This window comes from Urocampus carinirostris, chromosome 1, assembly GCF_059441175.1.
Source record: "Urocampus carinirostris isolate Australia breed hairy pipefish chromosome 1, RoL_Ucar_1.0, whole genome shotgun sequence".
Lineage (NCBI taxonomy): Eukaryota > Metazoa > Chordata > Actinopteri > Syngnathiformes > Syngnathidae > Urocampus > Urocampus carinirostris.
This window is the reverse complement of record NC_142349.1, coordinates 52,362,265-52,382,255: the sequence shown is the minus strand read 5'-3', so window position 1 is coordinate 52,382,255 and position 19,991 is coordinate 52,362,265. Positions and strand designations below refer to the sequence as shown.

At 39.8% G+C, this 19,991-nt stretch overlaps 2 protein-coding genes and 1 long non-coding RNA gene across 10 annotated transcripts in view; 2 read left to right on the top strand and 1 right to left on the bottom strand.

Moving 5' to 3' along the window:
* The window catches only part of LOC148375120 (apoptosis regulator BAX-like), a 30,955-nt gene extending 19,613 nt beyond the window's left edge, over positions 1 to 11,342 (top strand). For 4 of the 5 annotated variants that reach the window (XM_088344890.1, XM_088344888.1, XM_088344887.1 and 1 more), the window contains 7 exons: positions 288 to 420; positions 514 to 1,788; positions 6,136 to 6,166; positions 8,266 to 8,430; positions 8,523 to 8,661; positions 9,879 to 9,983; positions 10,242 to 11,342. In XM_088344890.1, the coding sequence (XP_088201016.1) occupies positions 1,761 to 1,788; positions 6,136 to 6,166; positions 8,266 to 8,430; positions 8,523 to 8,661; positions 9,879 to 9,983; positions 10,242 to 10,382 (609 nt within the window). In that variant the 5' untranslated portion in view covers positions 288 to 420; positions 514 to 1,760 and the 3' untranslated portion in view covers positions 10,383 to 11,342. The remainder of the gene's footprint in view (positions 1 to 287; positions 421 to 513; positions 1,789 to 6,135; positions 6,167 to 8,265; positions 8,431 to 8,522; positions 8,662 to 9,878; positions 9,984 to 10,241) is intronic. The other variant, XM_088344886.1, reaches the window with a different exon arrangement.
* A 3,069-nt stretch (positions 11,343 to 14,411) lies between these two features.
* Positions 14,412 to 19,791, bottom strand: LOC148375119 (uncharacterized). The gene is made up of 3 exons (XR_015851452.1): positions 18,893 to 19,791; positions 16,964 to 17,032; positions 14,412 to 16,846 (listed from the first exon to the last, which is right to left on the bottom strand). It is a non-coding gene; the product is annotated as an uncharacterized LOC148375119 (long non-coding RNA).
* The window catches only part of LOC148375118 (voltage-gated potassium channel KCNC1-like), a 55,958-nt gene continuing 55,000 nt past the window's right edge, over positions 19,034 to 19,991 (top strand). For 3 of the 4 annotated variants that reach the window (XM_088344881.1, XM_088344880.1, XM_088344879.1), the window contains exon 1: positions 19,034 to 19,724. In XM_088344881.1, the coding sequence (XP_088201007.1) occupies positions 19,182 to 19,724 (543 nt within the window). In that variant the 5' untranslated portion in view covers positions 19,034 to 19,181. The remainder of the gene's footprint in view (positions 19,725 to 19,991) is intronic. The other variant, XM_088344882.1, reaches the window with a different exon arrangement.

Here is a 19,991-nt window from a genome sequence, read left to right as displayed (position 1 = left end):
ATCACGACAACACTGTATGTAACATCCAACATGCCGACATTTCTTGTGTAAATACCATGTAAATTATAACTATAGCCTTATCCCCCTTGTTTTATAACCTTATCTTTTCTGTTCCTTTATCTTCTTGGCTCATACCTCACTGTGAATGTGTAAAACTGGAGTGTCATGCCCAATTTCGTTGTCACAATATGTTAACCCATTTTGTAACAATGACAATAAAGGTATATTCTATTCTATTCTATATTGTATGCATTGCATCCCATGGCATATTCCATCTTTCTGTGCAGGTACAAGGTTGCCATCACAAAGTATAAAGACTCAGAGCAGACTAGCAGCAGTTTGTATAATCAAAACAATATATGGACCCCCGCCGTGGACTTCAGCATGTACATTGAAGACAATGAAAGCATAGAAGAAGAGGTGTGTTTTGCTGAAATTTTGCTGGTCGATATGCCTGTCTAAAGCAGTTAGCTTTCTTTTTTTATGTCTACCTAATTTTTGGAATATTTGTAGGATTTAGTTGCCTGGGTGACCACCGGATTTCTCCACATCCCGCATGCAGAGGATATCCCTAACACTGTTACTGTGGGCAATGGCGGTGGGGTATTGCTTCGTCCTCATAACTACTTTGATGAAGACCCTTCCATTCACTCTGCTGATGGGGTATACTTCAGTCCAGGCACTGAGGAAAGTTGCGAATTCAACAGAATGGGCTGCCTTGCTCGAGAGACCTGCAGCCCTGTGCTGAAGCCCTTCACGTACAACGGCTTCGATGGAGTCATGAAGTTCGAGGACTGAGGAAACAAAAGATATTCGGACCATTAATGGTGCAATTTTAAAAAGAAGTGCTAGCTGTGATTTCTTTAAATATGTAAAAGCAAAGCAGAACGTAAAACACAACGTGCAAACACACTCACATTAACGCACACCACCTCTAGTCATTGAATTATATAATAATAATAATAATAATAATATGCACCCGCACTGACAGTTATGACAGCTCCTTTTAGGTGAGGCTCATATTCAGGTTAGGGTTGATACCAGGGGGAGGGCAAACTACAGCCCGCAGGCCACATTTGGCCCGCCAGGCTTTTTCAACAGGCCCGCCCAACGAAAATGGTAAAAATATGATGACAATATAAATATCAAATGGTAAAGACGGTACTACTTATTGAAAAAAATGTTTGCTGCCAAGTTTATCTCTATATTTCCTTTGTGATTATAAAACAAAAATACGATGACAGAACAGAAATACTATAAAAAACTACAAAACTGAATGTCAGATTTAGTGCTTTAAAAAAGGAACCGATTATTTTGCTTTCATTCTCAAAGGAAATAAATTCCATAGAAACACTACAAATTACTATTACAGTAAAACTGTAGTGCAGTTATAATACTACACCAATATTACACCAAAAATGTGCAAAAATACGACATTCCCTCTTTAAAATGTTGCCTCGGAATGGAAAAACGGGTCCTTCCAACAGGCGTGTGCCACGACAATTCAGTCCTCAGGGTGGCAGTAAAAGTAGACTAGAGTTTATTATTCAACCTGTATAAAACCCGAAGAAGAAAACTAGTCCTTGGATGCAGCACAGGAAAAAGTTTAGTAAACCTCATTTGCGTTCGAAAAAACAGAAAAAAACTCATTTCTTTCATAATTATTTCTCAAAAGGGACCTTGATAAATATAGTTTCGGTGTGAATGTTCTAAGTAACGACACGAAAAGAAAACGGTTACTTTCGTTTTTTGAATACGGAATGGCTTGCGAGGGCAACGGTATATCTGGTAAGTTCTGCCAGCGAAATTTTATGTTTTGAATTCAAAGATTGAAAAACTTAATTTTTTACGTTGTCTGTGATTACAATAACAACGCTATACCAAAAGAAAACCTGCCAGTAAAGGGTTTTCACCGCGCGTCCACGTCACGAACCGGAAGCTGCAATCATACCGAGCACCGCTACATAGTGAAAACATCGATGACAGTGGTTAACTGTTGGTGTGTTTTTGAATGTTCAAACTGGTCGGATCGTGAAAAACATTTAAAATATCATTGGCTTGGAAATGTTATTTTATAAATATGCACGTGATCAACATGTTTTTTAGGGTTACTTTAAAATGTAATCCGAAAAGTTACTTGTTATCTGTTGAAAAATGTAATCAATAACCTAATCCGAATACCATAATAGTGCAGTGATGTAACTTGACTCCTTTCGATCACTTTTGGAATACTCCAACACCAAATATGCTAATAAAAGACAAAATAAACATAATATGAATGAAATTACTACTTTCTGTTTAAGATAAACGAACAGTGTAATATTGAGAATAAAATGGAGGCAACCAAGGCCAGGTAGTTGTTTGTTTTCCTACAAAAAGAGCTTAAATTCTACCTGCGTTGTAGTTTACAAAAAAATAGACTTACCATTTCACGTGGCAGACTGTTTTAGTTTACTCTGAGAGGACTGTGAAATCCCAATATTTTAAACAGTTTCTAAATTTCCAACAAATTCTGGGATGTCTTATGTTGAAGTTTTACTTGTTTGAAGTGTACACGCCAAATCTCTAGGCAATATTCATATTTACTGGGCTATGTAAAACATGATCACAATATAGCAATAATAAAGTGATTTTGAACAACAACTTACTGCAAAATACCTAAAAAGAGAATGAATCACTACTATTACATACACTTCTAATCGGTGCTAACTTTGCAGTCACTCAAACAGTGACTGTAGCCTTCAACCAAGTGAAGATGTAATCAGGTGTTGTCCAACTGTCACTGGGCGTTTTGACCCTAAACCACAACGCCCTTGAGTTGGCGGGCCGGCATTGATGGCCAGTCACTGCCCACCTTCTCCTGGTCCCCAGCTAAACTCCTCTCTCCTATCCCAGAGCCAGGAAGAGGCTCTCTCTGCAGCTTCCCCCACCCTATGGGCAGCTGCCTTCCTCTCCCTTCCTTATTCCCAGAGATGTTAATGTGTCCCTTACAGTCTGTGCTGGGAAGCCCCTGCACCCGACCTCCACTGGGAATAGCCAGGTCTGCTGTCACTTGTCCCTGCTCTATTGGACCAGTTCCTGATATTTGGCGTTTTTCCTTTCATGGGCTACGCTGCGTCCATCTTCCCACGGCGCCAGTTAGCTCAATCAGGATGATCTTTTGGGCCTCTTCTGACCAAATCACGATGTCTGGCCTCAAGGAAGTTTGGACTACCTGGGGAAAGTGTAATTTCCTTCCCAGGTCTACCCTCATCTGCCATGCTGGTGCTGTTTGCAGGAGGCTCTTCTTGGTCTTCTTGGAGGATGCTGGTTTATCTCCTTCCCATACACCTTTACTGATTGTCCTTGATCTCATCATTAGGGTACAACTACCCTTCCCTCACGAAACTTCAGGCTCAAGCCAATTCAACAAAATGAGTGTTCAACAAAGGACATATTAGATACAGGCTAATGGAGAAGTGCTTTTACCTGCAACACAGTTTGACAAATACGCAGTCATGTATAAGCTGGCCTTGTGTACAGTCTATGCTACATATACAAACATAACTGTGACACGTCCACCTCATCTCTGCCTCTCTAAGTGTCTGTGATTGAAATTATGATAGGCTCAATTAGTATATCAGTGCATTATGCATATTTAATCTATAGTTTAAATCCTAATCCTGCAAAGTAATCCTTTCAACTAAATGTGCTTGTAATTTGATTGCTTCTTTTTTATGTAATTGTAACGGAATGCAATTACCGTACTTTCTGCACTATAAGGCACACCAGATTATAAGCCCCAAAAGATGGTCACTTGTCATATTTTTTCCATACATAAGGGCACTGGACTTCAAGGTGCTACAGTAGGAACATCAACAAAAGAGTCAAGATAGGTCAGTCAAATTTAATCAACGTTCCATAGGCCCATAGACGTCCCATCGGACTGGTGAGGAGCAAATACGTGTCTAATACATGTACAGACACGGTGTCTACGATGTCACTGAAATATGACTACGCCACATGTCATTGGAAAGCTTAAACTCTTAGGATTCAAGATATGCTGATCATTTAGAAATATACTCATTACAGAAACATCACAATCAGTCTGAAACAAGATACCCGAAAAATATAAAGCTGACACATTTGATGATACGCAATCATGATCCCCTTACATCTGTGAGTTTAGTAAATCCAACCGCTTAAAAAATTGACATACTCCAAAACAAGCGATAATTCAGCCTGACATTCTTTGAAAGAGGAAAAACTCACCCTCCGTGAAAATGTTGCTGTGCATGGCGATCAGCGTCACAATTTAATCAAACGCCTTTGTAGCCTTTCCATTTTACTAGTACAGTCTCGTGAAAAAGTGCTGCTGTGTTAAGATAGCTTCCAATTGCCTTACATTTTCACAGCATTCGTTCCAACTTTTTGTAGTCAGCACATTTTTGTCTGGCAGTGCCTATTGATATTTTATTCTTGAAAACAGCTACGTCAAGTCATGTTTAATTGCATAGGAAGACTCAGTTCTTTTTGGATTTCGGCGAAGCGGCCTCCCACACAGTCAACTTTCCTTTCCCTAAAATTCTTACCAAAAGCCAAGGGCATGGTGGCCAAAGGGCTACTGCCATCCTATGGTGAAATGGTGATTTTCTTTTTTGGTACAAATTTATATTACTGCGGTCGACATTACTGGTGGGACACATTATTAATTTTATGACAGAGGCAACAGGCCAGTACAAATGTTGTCGTGGTCCTATCTGGCCCCTGGGCCGGACATTGGACACGGTTGCTTTAGAGGAATCCAATTTCCAGTTGTGTGAGCACAACATTAGGTCCAAGATATTTAATTCAAAGAAGTTGAGAAGTCACAAAGAGGAGACCAGCTCATTCAATCTGCACCGCTGATGAGATGTCATTTGTAGATATGTCTTTTTTTCGGTTACCCAAGTGTTCCTGTATATGCCCTTGCATTCGTGGTAGATTTTGGCGAGGTTTCGTGTTGTTCAGACTATCGATACAATTAATTATAAAAAGCGTCGTCAACTATTTCCCTCATCGATTTATCGTGTCCCGCCATTTATGAGCCGCGAAGCACGTAAAATCAATGTAAATAAGTGCATTATCATGAAGTCAAAAGTCGTAGTACCACTTTTGTCCGGCAGATAGCGCATCAAAACAATAAAAAAAAAAGTGGCTTATTTTTTTGTGAACATAAACTTGTGCGGCACAGTTCATGTCATGGGAACCTGTCGTGGGTTCAAATCCAGCTCCAGACTTCCTGTGCGGAGTTTGTATGTTCTCCCCGTGCTTGCGTGGGTTTCCTCCGGGCACTCCGGTTTCCTCCCACGTTCCAAAAACATGCATTTCAGGTGAATTGGCCGGTCCAAATTGTCCCTAGGTGTGAATGAGCGAATGAGTTGTCTGTCCCTGTGTGCCCTGCGATTGGCTCGCAACCAGTTCAGGGTGTCCCCTGCCCACTGCCCGGAGATGGCTGGGATGGGCTCCAGCCCCCCCGCGACCCTAATGAGGATAAGCGGTACGGCTGATGAGATGAGATGAGATGAAACTGTTTCGTGTCAAAATCAATGAAAATAAGTGCATTATCATGAAGAGTCAAAAGTCTTAGTACCTTTTTTTGTCCGGCAGATGGCGCCCCAAAACAATTAAAAAAGGGGGCTTATTTTTTGTGAATATAAACTGTTTCATGACAATTGTGTTTGTAATGATGCAAATACTATAAAGTTATTTTTTTGGGACAAAACGTTCGAAAAAATAACAAATTATTAAAATGATTAAGTCAAAATACAAATAATTATGCTATTTTTAACTCAACGCAAGTGGGCAGATTATTAAGCATAGTATATATCATTGGCACATTGGGAATGTTTATCATATTCAATTCATATAAATAAAATTGGAAAAGAGGGTTTACATTTTAGATATTTTTGGTGGCTAAAATAGTTTTCTGCACAAAATTTTTGGCTCTTTTTTTGTTTTATATTAAAGGTCCAAATGTTTTGGTTTTTTTTGGATGATGTGCTTTGAGAGTAGTAATTTACATATTTACAGGTTTATGACATACATTTGCATATATTTTATGTTTATTGTTGTTTGAAAATCACTTGATTATTGATATTTTGCATTCCTCCACAGACCAAAGGATTGGTGAAGCCTTGATAAAAAAGTGAGTTTTATTCTACGTCAATATTTTTCTCTAGCAAAGCCTGCTTGGAATATTGATTGTTCGGTATATTTTTAAGACCTAACATGCAAATTGAAAATCGGGCTTGATACTTCTCTGTAATTTATTCCAAGCTTCTTCACTGGTATCAAGAATATCATAAATTAACCTATTTGGGAAATACATTTAAGAAAGGAATAGTAATCTTACCCACTCATTCTTTGCACTAATTGGTGAACCTAAATGAATTGAATTTAAATATAAATCTAATGAACTTGAACTCATGTGAATGTAATGGATTCAGTGTGTAAGTATCGATGGCCAACCCAAAAAGGTTAAAATTTGTCTTAGCTGTTCATGGGATATTCCACCGTATATTTTTTATCTTTCTTTTAAAAATGATTGTCTGAAGTTCATGGTTTCTTTCTTCCTTGGTCAATCATTAAGTCTACTTTCGTTCTAATAATTATGCGTTTGTTTTAAAGTTTCCATTTAATTTTGAATTTTCTTGTCTCCCCTGTAGTGCTTTTTTGTTACATTTCTTTTTCAGGACGACCTTCTGTTATCTCTGTTCTCTCACCTTTTTCTTCTAGGTCAAGAGATGTGGTTGCAATTAATGCGATTGTGATCACGCTATTTTTCAACTTTCTGTTTTCACCATTGTCTATCAATCATCTCTGGTACCGTGACAAAAAAAGTTTCATAATTAAATAAGTCCAAATACCTTTTTATAATTAAAATACACTTACCGGCCACTTTAATAGGTACACCATGCTGCCAGTAATGGGTTGAACCCCCATTTTGCCTCCAGAAGTGCCTCAATTTTTCATGGCATGGAATCAACAAGGCGCTGGAAGCATTCCTCAAAGAGTTTAAGCCGTATTGACATGATTGCGTCACAACGTTGGTGCAGATTCGTCAAGTGCACATCCTTGATGTGAATCTCCCGTTCCACAACATCGCAGAAATGCTCTTTTGGATTGAGATCTACTAACTGTGGAGCCCATTTGTGTAAAGTGAACTCAGTTTAATGTTCAAGAAACTTGTCTGAGATGATTTCAGCTCTATGACATGATGCATGATCCTGCTGAAAATGGCCATCAGACGTTGGGTACATTGTGATCATAAAGAGATGGACATGGTCAGCAACAATACTCAGGTAGGCTGAGGCGTTACAACAATGCTTAATTGGTACCAAGGGCCGCAAAGAGGGCCAAGAAAATACTCCCCACACCATTACACCACCACAACTAGTTTGAACTGTTGATACAAAGCAGGCTGGATCCATGCTTTCATGTTGCTGATGCCAAAATCTGACCCTACCATCCAAATGCCAGAGCAGCAATCGAGACTCATCTGACCAGGCAGCATTTTTCCGATTCTGTATGGTCCGATTTCGATGAGCTTTTGCAAATTGTATCCAAGGTTTCCTGATCTTAGGTGAAATGAGTCGCACCCGGTGTGGTCTTCTCCCGCTTGGCCAATCTGCCACAAAGTTCCACGTACTGGGCTTTCAGAAATTCTCTTTTGCATAGCTTGGTTGTAAAGGGTGGTTATTTGAGTCACTGTTGCCTTTCTATCAACTTCAACTAATCTGGCCATTCTGCTCTTACCTCTACCATCAACGAGTGGTTTCCGCCCACAGAACTGCTTTTCACTGGATATTTTTTCTTTTTCAGAACATTCTCTGTAAACCCTAAAGCTGGTTGTGCGTAAAAATCCCAGTAGATCAGCAGTGACTGATAGACCAGCCCTTCTGGCACCAATAACCATGGAACGTTCAAAGTCATTCAATTCACCTTATTTCCCCATAATGATGCTCTGTTTGAACAGCAGGAAATTATCTTGATCATGTCTACATGCCTAAATGCACTAAGTTGCCACCATGTGCTTGGCTGTTTAGACATTAAGCGTTAAAGAGTAGTTGGACAGGTGTAGCTAATAAATTGGCCGGTGAGTAATATCACGTGTGTTCTAGTGGTTAGGATTCAGCACGCTCATTGCCTAAACCCTAGGTTCGGTTGAAAGATTTCCAACTTAATTGATGTTGACTCATTTAGTGGTCTAGAAGTATTTTCAGCTGTGGTCTTGTTTTTTCTCAGTGTGATAGAAGAGGAGCTCAAAGATGTGCCCTCAGAAGATATCCCTCCTCTCACTCCATTAGCTGTGGAAGTGAAAACTGCTCAGGAGCAGAAGATTGTAACCCAATTGGGCAAAATGATCCGTATCATTGGTGACAAAGTCAAAGATGACAAGGAGTTCCAGGAGTAAGTTTTGCCTTCAGTCGTATTTTTTTATTCAAATCTCATAGTTTTATACCTTCTGCTCAACAACCAATGATCTGTTTTTTTTCTTCAAGTGCAATTGACGGTGTCGCTGCCGTAGAAGGATCCAAGTGGGAGAAATTCAAGAAAGTGGCCGACAAAGTTTTTGAGCATGGCATCACCTGGGAAAGAATTGCTGTGCTTTTCTATGTTGCTGGAAAGCTCGCTGTCAGGGTATGCTTGTGTAATGGTTACACCACCATACTTTTGAAATAGACTTTACTAGAGATGCTAAGCCTGTTGTCATTTTTCTTTGGCCATTGATTCAGCATGTGACTTAGGTTTTGGTTTTATTAATGGAATCGTGAATGTTTTTTGTTTTGTTTGGCATGATGGGTTTGTGAAATCTTTGAAAATGCTTGAATTTCAACGGCGTGTTTTCAACGGTTGAAAAGTGCTTGAATTTTTGGGGGAAGTGCTTGTAAATGCTTGGAATTATTGCTATGTTTCTCAGCAGTCCGACTCGATAGACCACGCATTAAATGAAAAATAAAACTAGTCTGCTTACAAATGACACTGACACAGCTTTGTTTTCACACGTAAGATAACTTTAGAATAATTGATTTTCCTTTATCCACAGTTTGACATCAGTGAGTGCTGTAAGAAAGAAATGGAACAACAAGATTTGATACAACATAGACCAAACAGACACGATCTAAATGGGTCCCATGTTGTGTTTATAAGGTATATTAGTGTTTAAAAATGGGAGTTGTAGTCATTATTAAGGGTAACAATTAACTAATGTTGAAAAGTATGGAAACACGAGTTAAGCATCGCTGTCTAGTGCAATATCCAATATCTAAAGTAACAACGTTTTGATGCAGTCTTTATATTTTTCATTAGAAATTAATACCCACTAGAGGGCAAATTGGACTACGAAGTGGAATCTTTCTGCATATGACTTGTCTTTCAAACTCAAAGTTGATGATCAAGCTGAAATTCATGGAAATCGAGCAGCCCGCCGAAAACTCATTGTACCAGAGACCAATGTTATAGGATGGAGAAAACTGAAAGTTGGGGAAATGACTTAAACGTGTGAAGTTAGTTTATGGGCGGCTAGTACATTCGCCTCAGAGCTCACAAATCCTGGCTTCAATTCCAGCTGTTGGCCTCATTGTGCAGAGTTTGCGTGTTCTCCCGTTTCCTCCCACATTCTGAAAATATGTAATAAAATTTGTTTGGCTGTCAACTAGGAGTTAGCAATGAGTCCAGGGTGTACCCCGCCCACTGCTTAATTTAAAATGGGATAGGTCTCCAGCACCCCCATGACCTTTGAGAGGATAAACAGTTCAGAAAACAAATGAATGAGTTCAATTAATTGTAAAAAAAAGTGAATTACATTTGATTACGTACATTCATAATTTCTGAGCTTGTTTAACTGTGTCCACCAGATGGTCGAGGCTCATCTTCCACAGTCTGTAAGAGAGATTCTTATTTGGACGGTGGACTTTTTTCGGAATAACCTCCTAAACTGGATTCGGGAACATGGCGGATGGGTTTGTTCATGCCTAATTTCTTTTTTTCTTCATTAGCTCAAAAAAAAGAATTTATCCACATAGTAAACGCCACACTAGGTATTGGTACCAAATTCTCCATGTTTTTTTTTTTTAATTTATCAAACTCTTCCCATTTTGTCAAACTTTGTCTGATAAAACTGCCCCTTGTCTCCCTTACTACAATGCACTCACCAGTCGCATAAAATTTGAGGCGCTTTTCAAGCGTTTTTATTGACAAACACGCTTTTTTGTCAACAGATCAACAGTTTTTCCGAGTTGGCGACACCCTCCATGCATACCGTGGGATTCAACCCTCAATTCTATAGCTTCGTCATCATCTTCTGCAGTGGTCTTGCTATTGGAAGTTTTATCACCTGGAACCTGATAAGACGTTCCTGATGACCTCAGACAACATTTTGGTATCATATTTTTCTATTCAAGGATTTTGCTTAAAAACCATCAAAGACAGGTACATTAAAATAAGCAATTGCCATATTTTCATGACATTAAGGCGCACATTACATTATAGAATTTTATTTGAAACTTGTGGCGCGCCCTTTGTGTGTTGAAGACGTCAAGTAGAGGCCACCGTGAGAGCTTTGAATATTTTTCAAAGAGCGAGTATGTTTGTATAAGTATGAGCTACAGTACAGTAGGGCTGCAACAATTAATCAATGAAATTGATTAAAATCTAATATTAAAAGCATTGTCAGCAAATTTCCTCATGGATCTGCTGTCACGCGATTTATGTGCCACCCAGAACATTATTCAATGGAAATATAAGTCCATTGAATTTTGTTGTAAAGTTGAAGGGACATGTTTGTAGTACTACTGTGATCAAGTAAATGACAACCCAGAACCACATGTCATCTTGATCCAGCAGATCACAGATTATTGCAAACTACAGACTATTATTACACTATTATTACAAAAACTTTCATTTCGTAAAAAAAAATAAATAAATAACACAGATTTGAATACTAGGGAAAAACACATGAACTATCATTTAGATGTTGATTTTAATAAAAAAATCATAGGTCGAGTAATTTATACATCTTTTACACAGTAGAAGCCCCACATAGGTCACCACCATGTTTGTCAGGTATCCTGCCACGACACTGCCCTTTAGCTGACTTGCACCAGACAACACAGTGCCATCTAGGGTCAAATATTACACATTGGGGCTTTAAACTATTTTGTGAACACTTGGAATTTTTTTTTATTGTTTTATATGATAGAATATTTTGTTGTTTTGTGCCCTATCTTTCTATTCATCCAAAACTTCAAGGTTTAATTTTTTAAGTGTGTATTCAATATTTTAATAAAGAGGAAGAAATAAAAAATGTGTTTTTAAAATAATCGATTCATCAATTATTATTGTAATCATTAGTTGAAGCCCTACAATACTTAGTGTGTGGTTTATTACTGTGTGTGCAAGTGTTGACGTATGTGCGCATAAGTGTACAGTACGTGCAAGAGACGAGTGCTACAAATAAAATGTGTGCTTTCATGTGCGTTCTCAGGAGGTTACCTATAGTGTTTGTGTGTACAGTGCCGTGAAAAAGTGATTTACTCCTAAACCCAAAAGCTAGTTGGGCCACCTTTGGCAGGAGGCTGGTCTTGGGGTTTTCGTTCAGGGTTCGTAGAGGTGCTTGAAATCCTTGAAAATGCATGAGTTCCAATGTTGTGTTATCAGGGTCAGGAAAATGCTTACATTTGTCGCTATTGCCATATGTCTTGGCAGTCTGACTATAGACAGAGCAATGAATGAAGAATATATTTTAGGTACGTGAAAATGACAACAAAACACTTGTTTTGGCATTGTCATTTGAAGCGCCACCGCCGCCACCTGATCACACCCAAGAGGGCAGCTCTATTTAGAAAAACTGCTCTTTCAGCTCTGCTCACTGTGAATAGCCAGCTCTGTTGGCTCCTTAGTTTTTTTTTTTTAAATAATATATTATCAATAATAATAATAAAACACCATGAACAAAATTATTGAGTAAATCCCCATGTTTTGCAGAGGAACCCTGAAAAAGACATAAAATATAAATTAGAAATTCACATATCTACCCAAAACAAATTGTAAAATACAAAACACTTTTTTTTTGTCACGGAACCGATTTTAAGTCGAGCAACAACGCAAAATGCAGAACAATAGACGAAAGCTGAGTAATATTAAGTCTTCACTGTTATAAATAAATAAACATTGGCCATTATTCAATTTAGACACAGATCCTCTAAAAGGACTAAAAGTTAAACATTAAAATAAGTAAAACAAAAAGCAGTCTTTAAGATTGAATGCATTCTGCTTCAGAGCAATCAATATCATTAAAATGAGTCTATTTGGCCTATTTTGTGTTTTTGTACATACAGTATTTTCTTTTTTTGTCTTTCGTATTGAACTCTATTATTACCAAACACCCATAGAGCGTGTCGTAGCCAAGCTGTGCGTGCATTGTTGAAGCAGAATGGCAGAATTTATGTCAGTTTATAGCAACCCATTCACACAAAATGATCATAATAGGAACAGCTCAAAATAGCACAAAATATGTGCTAACAGTGAGATGACTTTATTTTAGCCATCTAAGTCAACAATAGAAAAGGTTCTGAATTGGTTCGTTTAAAGGTACTGCGGAAAAAGGCCTTGAAAGTGCCTGATAAGTGCTTAAATTTGGCCATTGAAAAAGTGTTCGAGCTGTTACATGTAACTGTGCTATTCTTTCATCCACACCAGAACTACTAAACACAACTATGACATGTAACTGAGTCTGCGCCTAATGGTCGTGAAAATACAGTAGTAAAAACGCTGCTTATGAATTGCGTCTTCTGCAGGGGTGTAGAACATGCAGGGATCAGAATTTTCCGCGGATCCGCGGATTTCCGCTGTTTTTGAACCCCAAAGGCATTCCGACTTTTTCACTTTCGTAGCAAACAAATTCAAAATCCGACTGTCTCACTCTTACCTTTATTGCTCTGGCGCACCCTGGCGGCCGTCAGAAAAATTGGCCGCATTGTTGCACAAGCTGCAGGGACTGAACTGCATTTGAACTTATCTTGCAGTATTTACTAAACAATCAGTTATGTGGGCAAATTGTTTTAATCTTCTAAAAATGTTACTTAAATGATAAATATAAGCATGGTTTTGGACAAGTAAATTGCCTAAAACCCAGGAGCTTTGGTTGGGGGGGGGGGGGTCGCCCCCAAACCCCCAGCTAGGTTTCAGACTTTTTCTCCTCACGTCACATCCCTACAAAGGTCATTCCCGTACATCGTCTAAATTCGATGAGAAAATATTTTTGGGGGGGTGAGGTATGATTCGTGACCGTTTCATCACCCCAAGTTAGCAGTTAGAGATCGCAAGAAAAATCGGCAAAAAGAAGCGCAGCGCATTAGATCTATAACACACAACGTGGTTTAGCTAACAAATAGATCGACTCCTACCATTGGTCGATAGGTTCGCTGATAATCAATCAGCGGAGCTTTTGTTCAGAGCATTGGCTTTCTCAAACATGGCGCTTCTTCCGGTCTTTTCAAACGGTGAAATGAGTGTTTGAAAAAGTAAATATGAAAATACTAAGAAAATAAGACGAGGCTTTTGTCTCCGAGATTGATAAAGGAATCAAGAATAAATTTAAGTGGTCATGGCTGGAGAAGACTGTCACAGTAAACGTTAAAATCGGCGCAAAGATCGAGGAAGTTACAGAAACTTTGAGCCAGTTCATCGCAAAGTGTGATGTTCCAGGGAAAGCAAAGTGTCTATACTGTGTCGATCTGATCAATTATGGTACGCGAGGTTGTGTGGCACTGATCGATCATGCTAAAATGAACAAGCACAAAGCAAAAATAGCTTGCCGGCGATCAAATTATGCACTCTGATCCGCATTTAAAATCGGCAGTGAAACTAACAGTAACACCACCGGTTCAACATTATTGGCCGTTCCAAATCCTTCCACTTCAAATACTAGCAGCAGTCAACCACTGGTTCCCCTGTGTGACAGAAAATCCCAATCTGAGGTATTTATAAATCTATTTATTTATGAAATGATTTTATCTTTTGTGTTTATACAATATTTAGAACAGGATAAACAAAATTTATGACATGTATTTTCTTTAAGCATGTTAAGTTTGTGCATTCTATTTTCAAATTAATGATGAATGGTTATTAATGTATATATTTTCATATATATTGTTGATTAGTAGCTAAATACAAGGTCCATCTTCATCATTAAAACACAACAACAATGGTGATGGTTGTAACATTGTAATCCCCCAATTGTTTTAAACATCTTAAAACTGAAAAAAAATACATGGTTTCTGTTTTGTTGGATTTAATTCATTCTAGTGCAATTTTCACATAGCAAATAAGATAAATGCTGTTGGCTTATAGGGGGGCTTTGCCCCCCTGAGCCCCCCACCGGGCTCTGCCCTGTACCTGGCCGGGGCCTGCGGCCCCTGGACCCTGGCTATTTCAGCTGAAAATGAAAATCTCCATTCTGATCCCTGAACATGCTCAGGGAAGCACACGAGTAAAACGAGCTGCAGTTTGAAATATGTCCATTTGATGTTGCCAGAGCCAGGTGCCTCTCACAAAGCTGCGGTAGTTGTATTCCTTTCTCTCTTTCTCTTTCCCCCCCTCTTTCTTTCACACCCCATCTCTCTCTCTTTTCTCTACGCTGTTCCTCTTTGTCTCTTTCTCTGTGTCTTTTTACCATCTTTTGCTCTCTTCTCTCTTTCTCTCCCACTCTTTCAGTTTCTCTCTGGATTTTTCCTTTTCCTCTTTCTTTCCCCCTCTCACTATTTTTATCTCTTTTGTTTCTCACGTTCTCTTTTTTTTCATTCTCTCACTCTTTCTCCCTTTCTCTCTTTCCTTGTCCCATATGCTCTCTTTTTCTCTCCCTCTCTTTCTCTTATTTCTTTCTCTTTTTTTTCTTCTCAAACTACTAGTCCGGCCCAAGAGGGAATATTTGTTCTATCGTGTGGCCCCAGAGTTAAAATGAGTTTGGCAGCCCTGGTATAGAGTATTCAAGATTATGAGACAGTTGACACCTATAAAGTGACGGAAATATGTTGGAATGCCTCATGTACACTTGAAAAATGAGCCAAAGAATTCAATTTTATGTCATCACTACACACAATTAACAATAAATATATAAAGTGTGGAACAATACTGGCACTGTTAGAAGTACTGTTTACCCTGTTTTTTGCCTGTAAAACCTTTTCCTCCATTGGCATTTTCTATAAATAATGCAAAAAAAAAGCAGAACCTTCTTGGCTTTCCCGACGCCGCATTACATCACCGGCTCAAACGAGACGAATTCTCCGGTAAAAACGGGTTGGAGACTACGCGCTACAATAACAGCCGAACCATTGACACACACTGCTCACTCAATATGGAGTTTCTAGCAGTATCGTGCAGACTCTTCTATGTACCGGGAGAGTTAACTATGGTCTTTGTGTTTTCTGTTTACTTTCCACCGCTAACCGTTTCACCGGATGCTAACGTTAGCATACCGCTAAATCTCCTGCCCGCTGCTATCAATAAACAGCAGCTTGCACACCCCACCGGAGCTTTATCGTCGACGGCGACTTAAATCGGGCATGTTAATGGACTGTACTCCCAAATCCATTTAATTGTGGACTGAGCAATTCGGAAAAACACTGGACTATGTGTAATGTAAGCTCAAACATTCCGGTTGTATCCAGCAACTCTGTTTGACCCTCACCCCCCTCATCGCCCCTCATCCTTATTTTAAACAATCAGATAAGTCAAATCTTCCAATCAACAATATATTACACGTCTGTGTATTTAGACAGTTAGTTTGGGTTCGCCCTCTTTGGATTATAAGATAAATATGTGAGGCTACAGCTATATACATGTGCTTACAGCACAGCAAAAAAAGAAATGTAAAAATTTCAAACCATGTTCACAAGTGCCACCAAGTGGTTGTTTGGGTCACTGGTCAGATCTAAATTAAAGAAACAAGGTCTCTGACAAAATAAATGCGCCTTAGCAGAGATAGAAGCGTACTTTAGTGGAGGGGATTTGGGTAACAGGTTCAATGTAGACTAATGTTGCAGGGTAAGAGTACAATTTCTTCACAAATCTACTTAAGTAAAAAGTTCTAGTGATTCTAGTATAGTGATTTAAAAATACTCTGAGTGGTACATAATGTCCCAAGACTTACTCGAGTAACTTTACATAAATATAACTCATTACTAACCACCCGTTTTTACTCTTATGTTTTTATCTTCGGTACATTGTTTGAAATGTCCCATGCATTAATATATAGCTGTAACATCCTGGATATTTTGTGCTCCAAGCACTATGAAGGATACTGTATGTCCAGCTAACCTATGATTGGTTGTTATATGTTTTATTTATTCCAAATAATGATGACAAAAATACATAAACCTCTTATAGATAGTGCTGTGTCGCTAACGTCATGACAAATCTATATAACAAATTGAATGGAGTTGAAAAAAAGTCCATCCCAAATTGCAAGTCATTAGGACAAATCTGACATGAATTAGTTCATATTCACAATAAACACAGTACAAAGATTTTAGGAACTAAAAATGTTTCATTTTTTATGAAATAACTACGATTGAAACTCCAAAGGGCAGCACGGCAGAGCAGTGGTCAGAGCGTGTGCGGCACAGTTCTGAGGTCATGAGATCGAACCTTCCTGTGTGGAGTTTGCATGTTCTCCCCGTGCTTGTTGTCTGTCTCTGTGTGCCCTGCGACATTCTGGCAACCAGTTCAGGGTGTCCCTTGTCCACTGCCCGAAAACAGCTGGGATGGGCTCCAGCACCCTGCGACCCTACTGAGGATAAGCGGTGCAGCTAATGGCTGGATGAAACTTTAAAAGTGTGAAAAAAAATCCAAAAGGCAAACAAAAAAGCAGCACTGTAACATGTCCGAAGGTCTGGAGCAACATGAAGGTACAGTCAGTATTAGGGGACACAACATTACTAACCTCCGTTTTGCTGATGATATTGCCGGATTGGCAGGAGACGAACAGGAACTCAGAGATCCGGTCAATCGCCTGGACAAAGCATCAACCCAGAATGGGATGGAAATCGGCACAGAAAAAAGTCAGAAAGTACATATAGTTTAAACAATACAATCTAAAATTCTTAAACAGTATTAAAAAATACAATATTTCTACTATTTTCCCCCTATGTTCTGGTCCGGAGCCTTTGCTCTGAAAATGCCGTGGAATGCGCTTCCCCCTGAGATTCAATCTGTAATAGGGTGGTCCTTAATGGGGGTCGAAATTTTTTTTTTTGAAATATTGGGCTCTGACCCCCCGCATATGTTCTTATATCGATAAAAACACACTGTGTGCAATTTTGAACAATTTGGATAATATTTAGAGGTAGCTCAACGACTTTGAAATTTCCCAAAATGGTAAAATTTTGGCAATTTTCGAGAAAAAACGGAAATCTTAACCCTATGTGTACGGCGTTTTAGAACATCCAATTTCAGTCCATTGCTTATAATTGTAACACAAGAAAAGTTACAAGTAACTTTGTACACTAGGTCTGATATAATGTGCGAAAAATCTTTATTTTTCATACCAAAATTTCAGAGGCCTTGAGCGACCTCTAAATATCCTTTGATTTTGATGAAACTTTGCCTAATTACGTTTTGTATATATTGGAACATATTCAAGGGGTCAGAGCATGAAATTTTAAAAGTCGAAAAATAAGGACCACCCTAATCTGCAACCTCAGTGGAAATGTTTAAATCTAGGCTCAAAACACACTTCCATTCCATAGCATATGAATGACCTCTATTTCATGTTGACACCCCTGCTTTAGAGTAAGGGGGAAAAAATAATTGTGTGTGTGTGTGTGTGTGTGGGGGGGGGGGGGGTGATCTGCAACCTTTCAATTTTGCAGAGTAGTACTGCTTTTGGCTTTCTCTCTGGAAGAGAGGGAGAGAGAGATCTCCATGAAAGCCCCCCCCCCCAATCATATCCTTGCTGCTCAGCTCTAGCTGAATCAAGTGTTTTAGTAGATTGAAAGACAAGTGGAGGGGGGAGCTCTGCCGCAGGAGGGATGGCTGCTCAAAAGGACACACAAGCACTTTTAGAAGACTCATTTTTAAAAACCTTTTCATTTGTTGCTTATTTTAATGGTCTCAATTTAATGATAGTATTATAGTATAAGGTATTATAAGACAGAGAGATATTGTACATTAGGGGTCTGAAACTCAATTGGGTTGGGGGGCGCTGAAGCTAGGACCCGGGTGAGGTTGGGCCAAATGGGGTTTTTCACAAAAACAGCTGATCAAAATATTCCGCTGTTCTTAAAGGGACCGTGTTTTATATTTGTCCACTAGATGTCGTTGGAGAGTGCAGTGCAACCAAAAATGAGTCCAAGGAAGACTGCAAAGTACCTACCTACCTCCATACCTCCCTAGATTTTAAACGTGGCGAGGGCAAACACAAAACGCAGAACAGAGTAAATCTATGGAACACTCTTTTCAATAAAGATTGGTACGTTCTTGTGGGGATTTGAGTCAAAACATTAAAACAAAAAATGATGGATGCCTACAGTGTTATTTGGAAAACTTGAAGCATTTTGAAGCTATGTCATTTATCAGCTGCTTTATTAAAAGAACAGGGGACACACAACTGTTATTATCCCCCCCCCAACAAAAAAAGGTTTTCCTTTTTTATCTTTTTCCTGCTTTTATTATTCTCATTTTCCTTTTTTCAATTATTCTTTTGCTTCTTTTTCTAAGCGTTTTACAGCTTTTCTTTTGCTATGTTTTCCTTTTATTCCTTATTTAAGCTTTTCACTTCTTTATTCATGCTTTATTATTTTTGTTCTTCTTTTTTATTTCTTTTTTTTTTCTTCTGAGTTTATTCGGTGTTTTTTTTTCCATACAGCCTCACCACTCCATCTAGTTTTCTTTGAGGTGGGCAGAGCGTGTCCACGGGTGGGCACTGCCCCCTTCCCCTAGCGTGGTAACGCCCCTGACACAGACGCTTGCGCAGTCTCCTCCTTCAGTAGCGCTCTTTCCTCCTTTTCTCGGTGACACCTCGCGAGGATGCCTTTGCAGAGACTCAACGCACTACAAAGGTCTGCAGTGAATGGGACAGACTCCAAGCACGATCGCCACCCCAGCACCAAAACCAAAACCAGCACTTGGGCGCACAGAGCGAAGCATGCCCGATCGCAGCCATGACTTGCTCGGCGTCAGATAGCGAGAAGATCGTCATCAACTGTGGAGGAATCCGACACGAAACCTATCGGAGCACCTTGAAGACCTTGCCGGGCACCCGCTTGTCCTGGCTGACGGAACCCGACGCCTTCAGCAACTTCGACTACGATCCAAAGTCAGACGAGTTCTTCTTTGACCGCCATCCGGCCACTTTTGCTTACATCCTCAATTATTACCGCACAGGGAAACTTCACTGTCCGAACGATGTCTGCGGGCCGCTTTTCGAGGAAGAACTTGCTTTTTGGGGGATCGATGAGACGGACGTGGAGGCATGCTGCTGGATGAATTATCGGCAGCATCGCGACGCCGAGGAAGCCCTGGACAGCTTCGAGACCCCCGAACCTGAAGTGCCCGAGGACGACCCTGCTCTCACCGCAGGAGCAGACGGGGACCTGAAGCGGTTGTGCATGCAGGAGGATGGGCACAGGGCGACTTGGTGGGAGGTGTGGCAGCCCAGGATCTGGGCGCTCTTTGAGGACCCGTACTCATCCAAATACGCCAGGGTGAGTAGCCAGGGTCGTCCGGGCTTATTAAGGGTTTTGCTTCCTTGCGCATACCTCGGTCAACCGTTGCGCATTGCAGCGGGAAAAGTTCACCCCCTCCTCCCCCAAAAATCCTGCTTCGACAAGAGAAACGTTAGCAGCTTCCGTGCTACGTTGTGCACTTGGAGAAAATGTCCAAGGTTCAAGACATACAGCGGTACCTCTCCTCCGCCTTTTGAATGTAAACGCACTTATCCGTTCCGAGCCCCGCAAAGTATGTATTTTTTA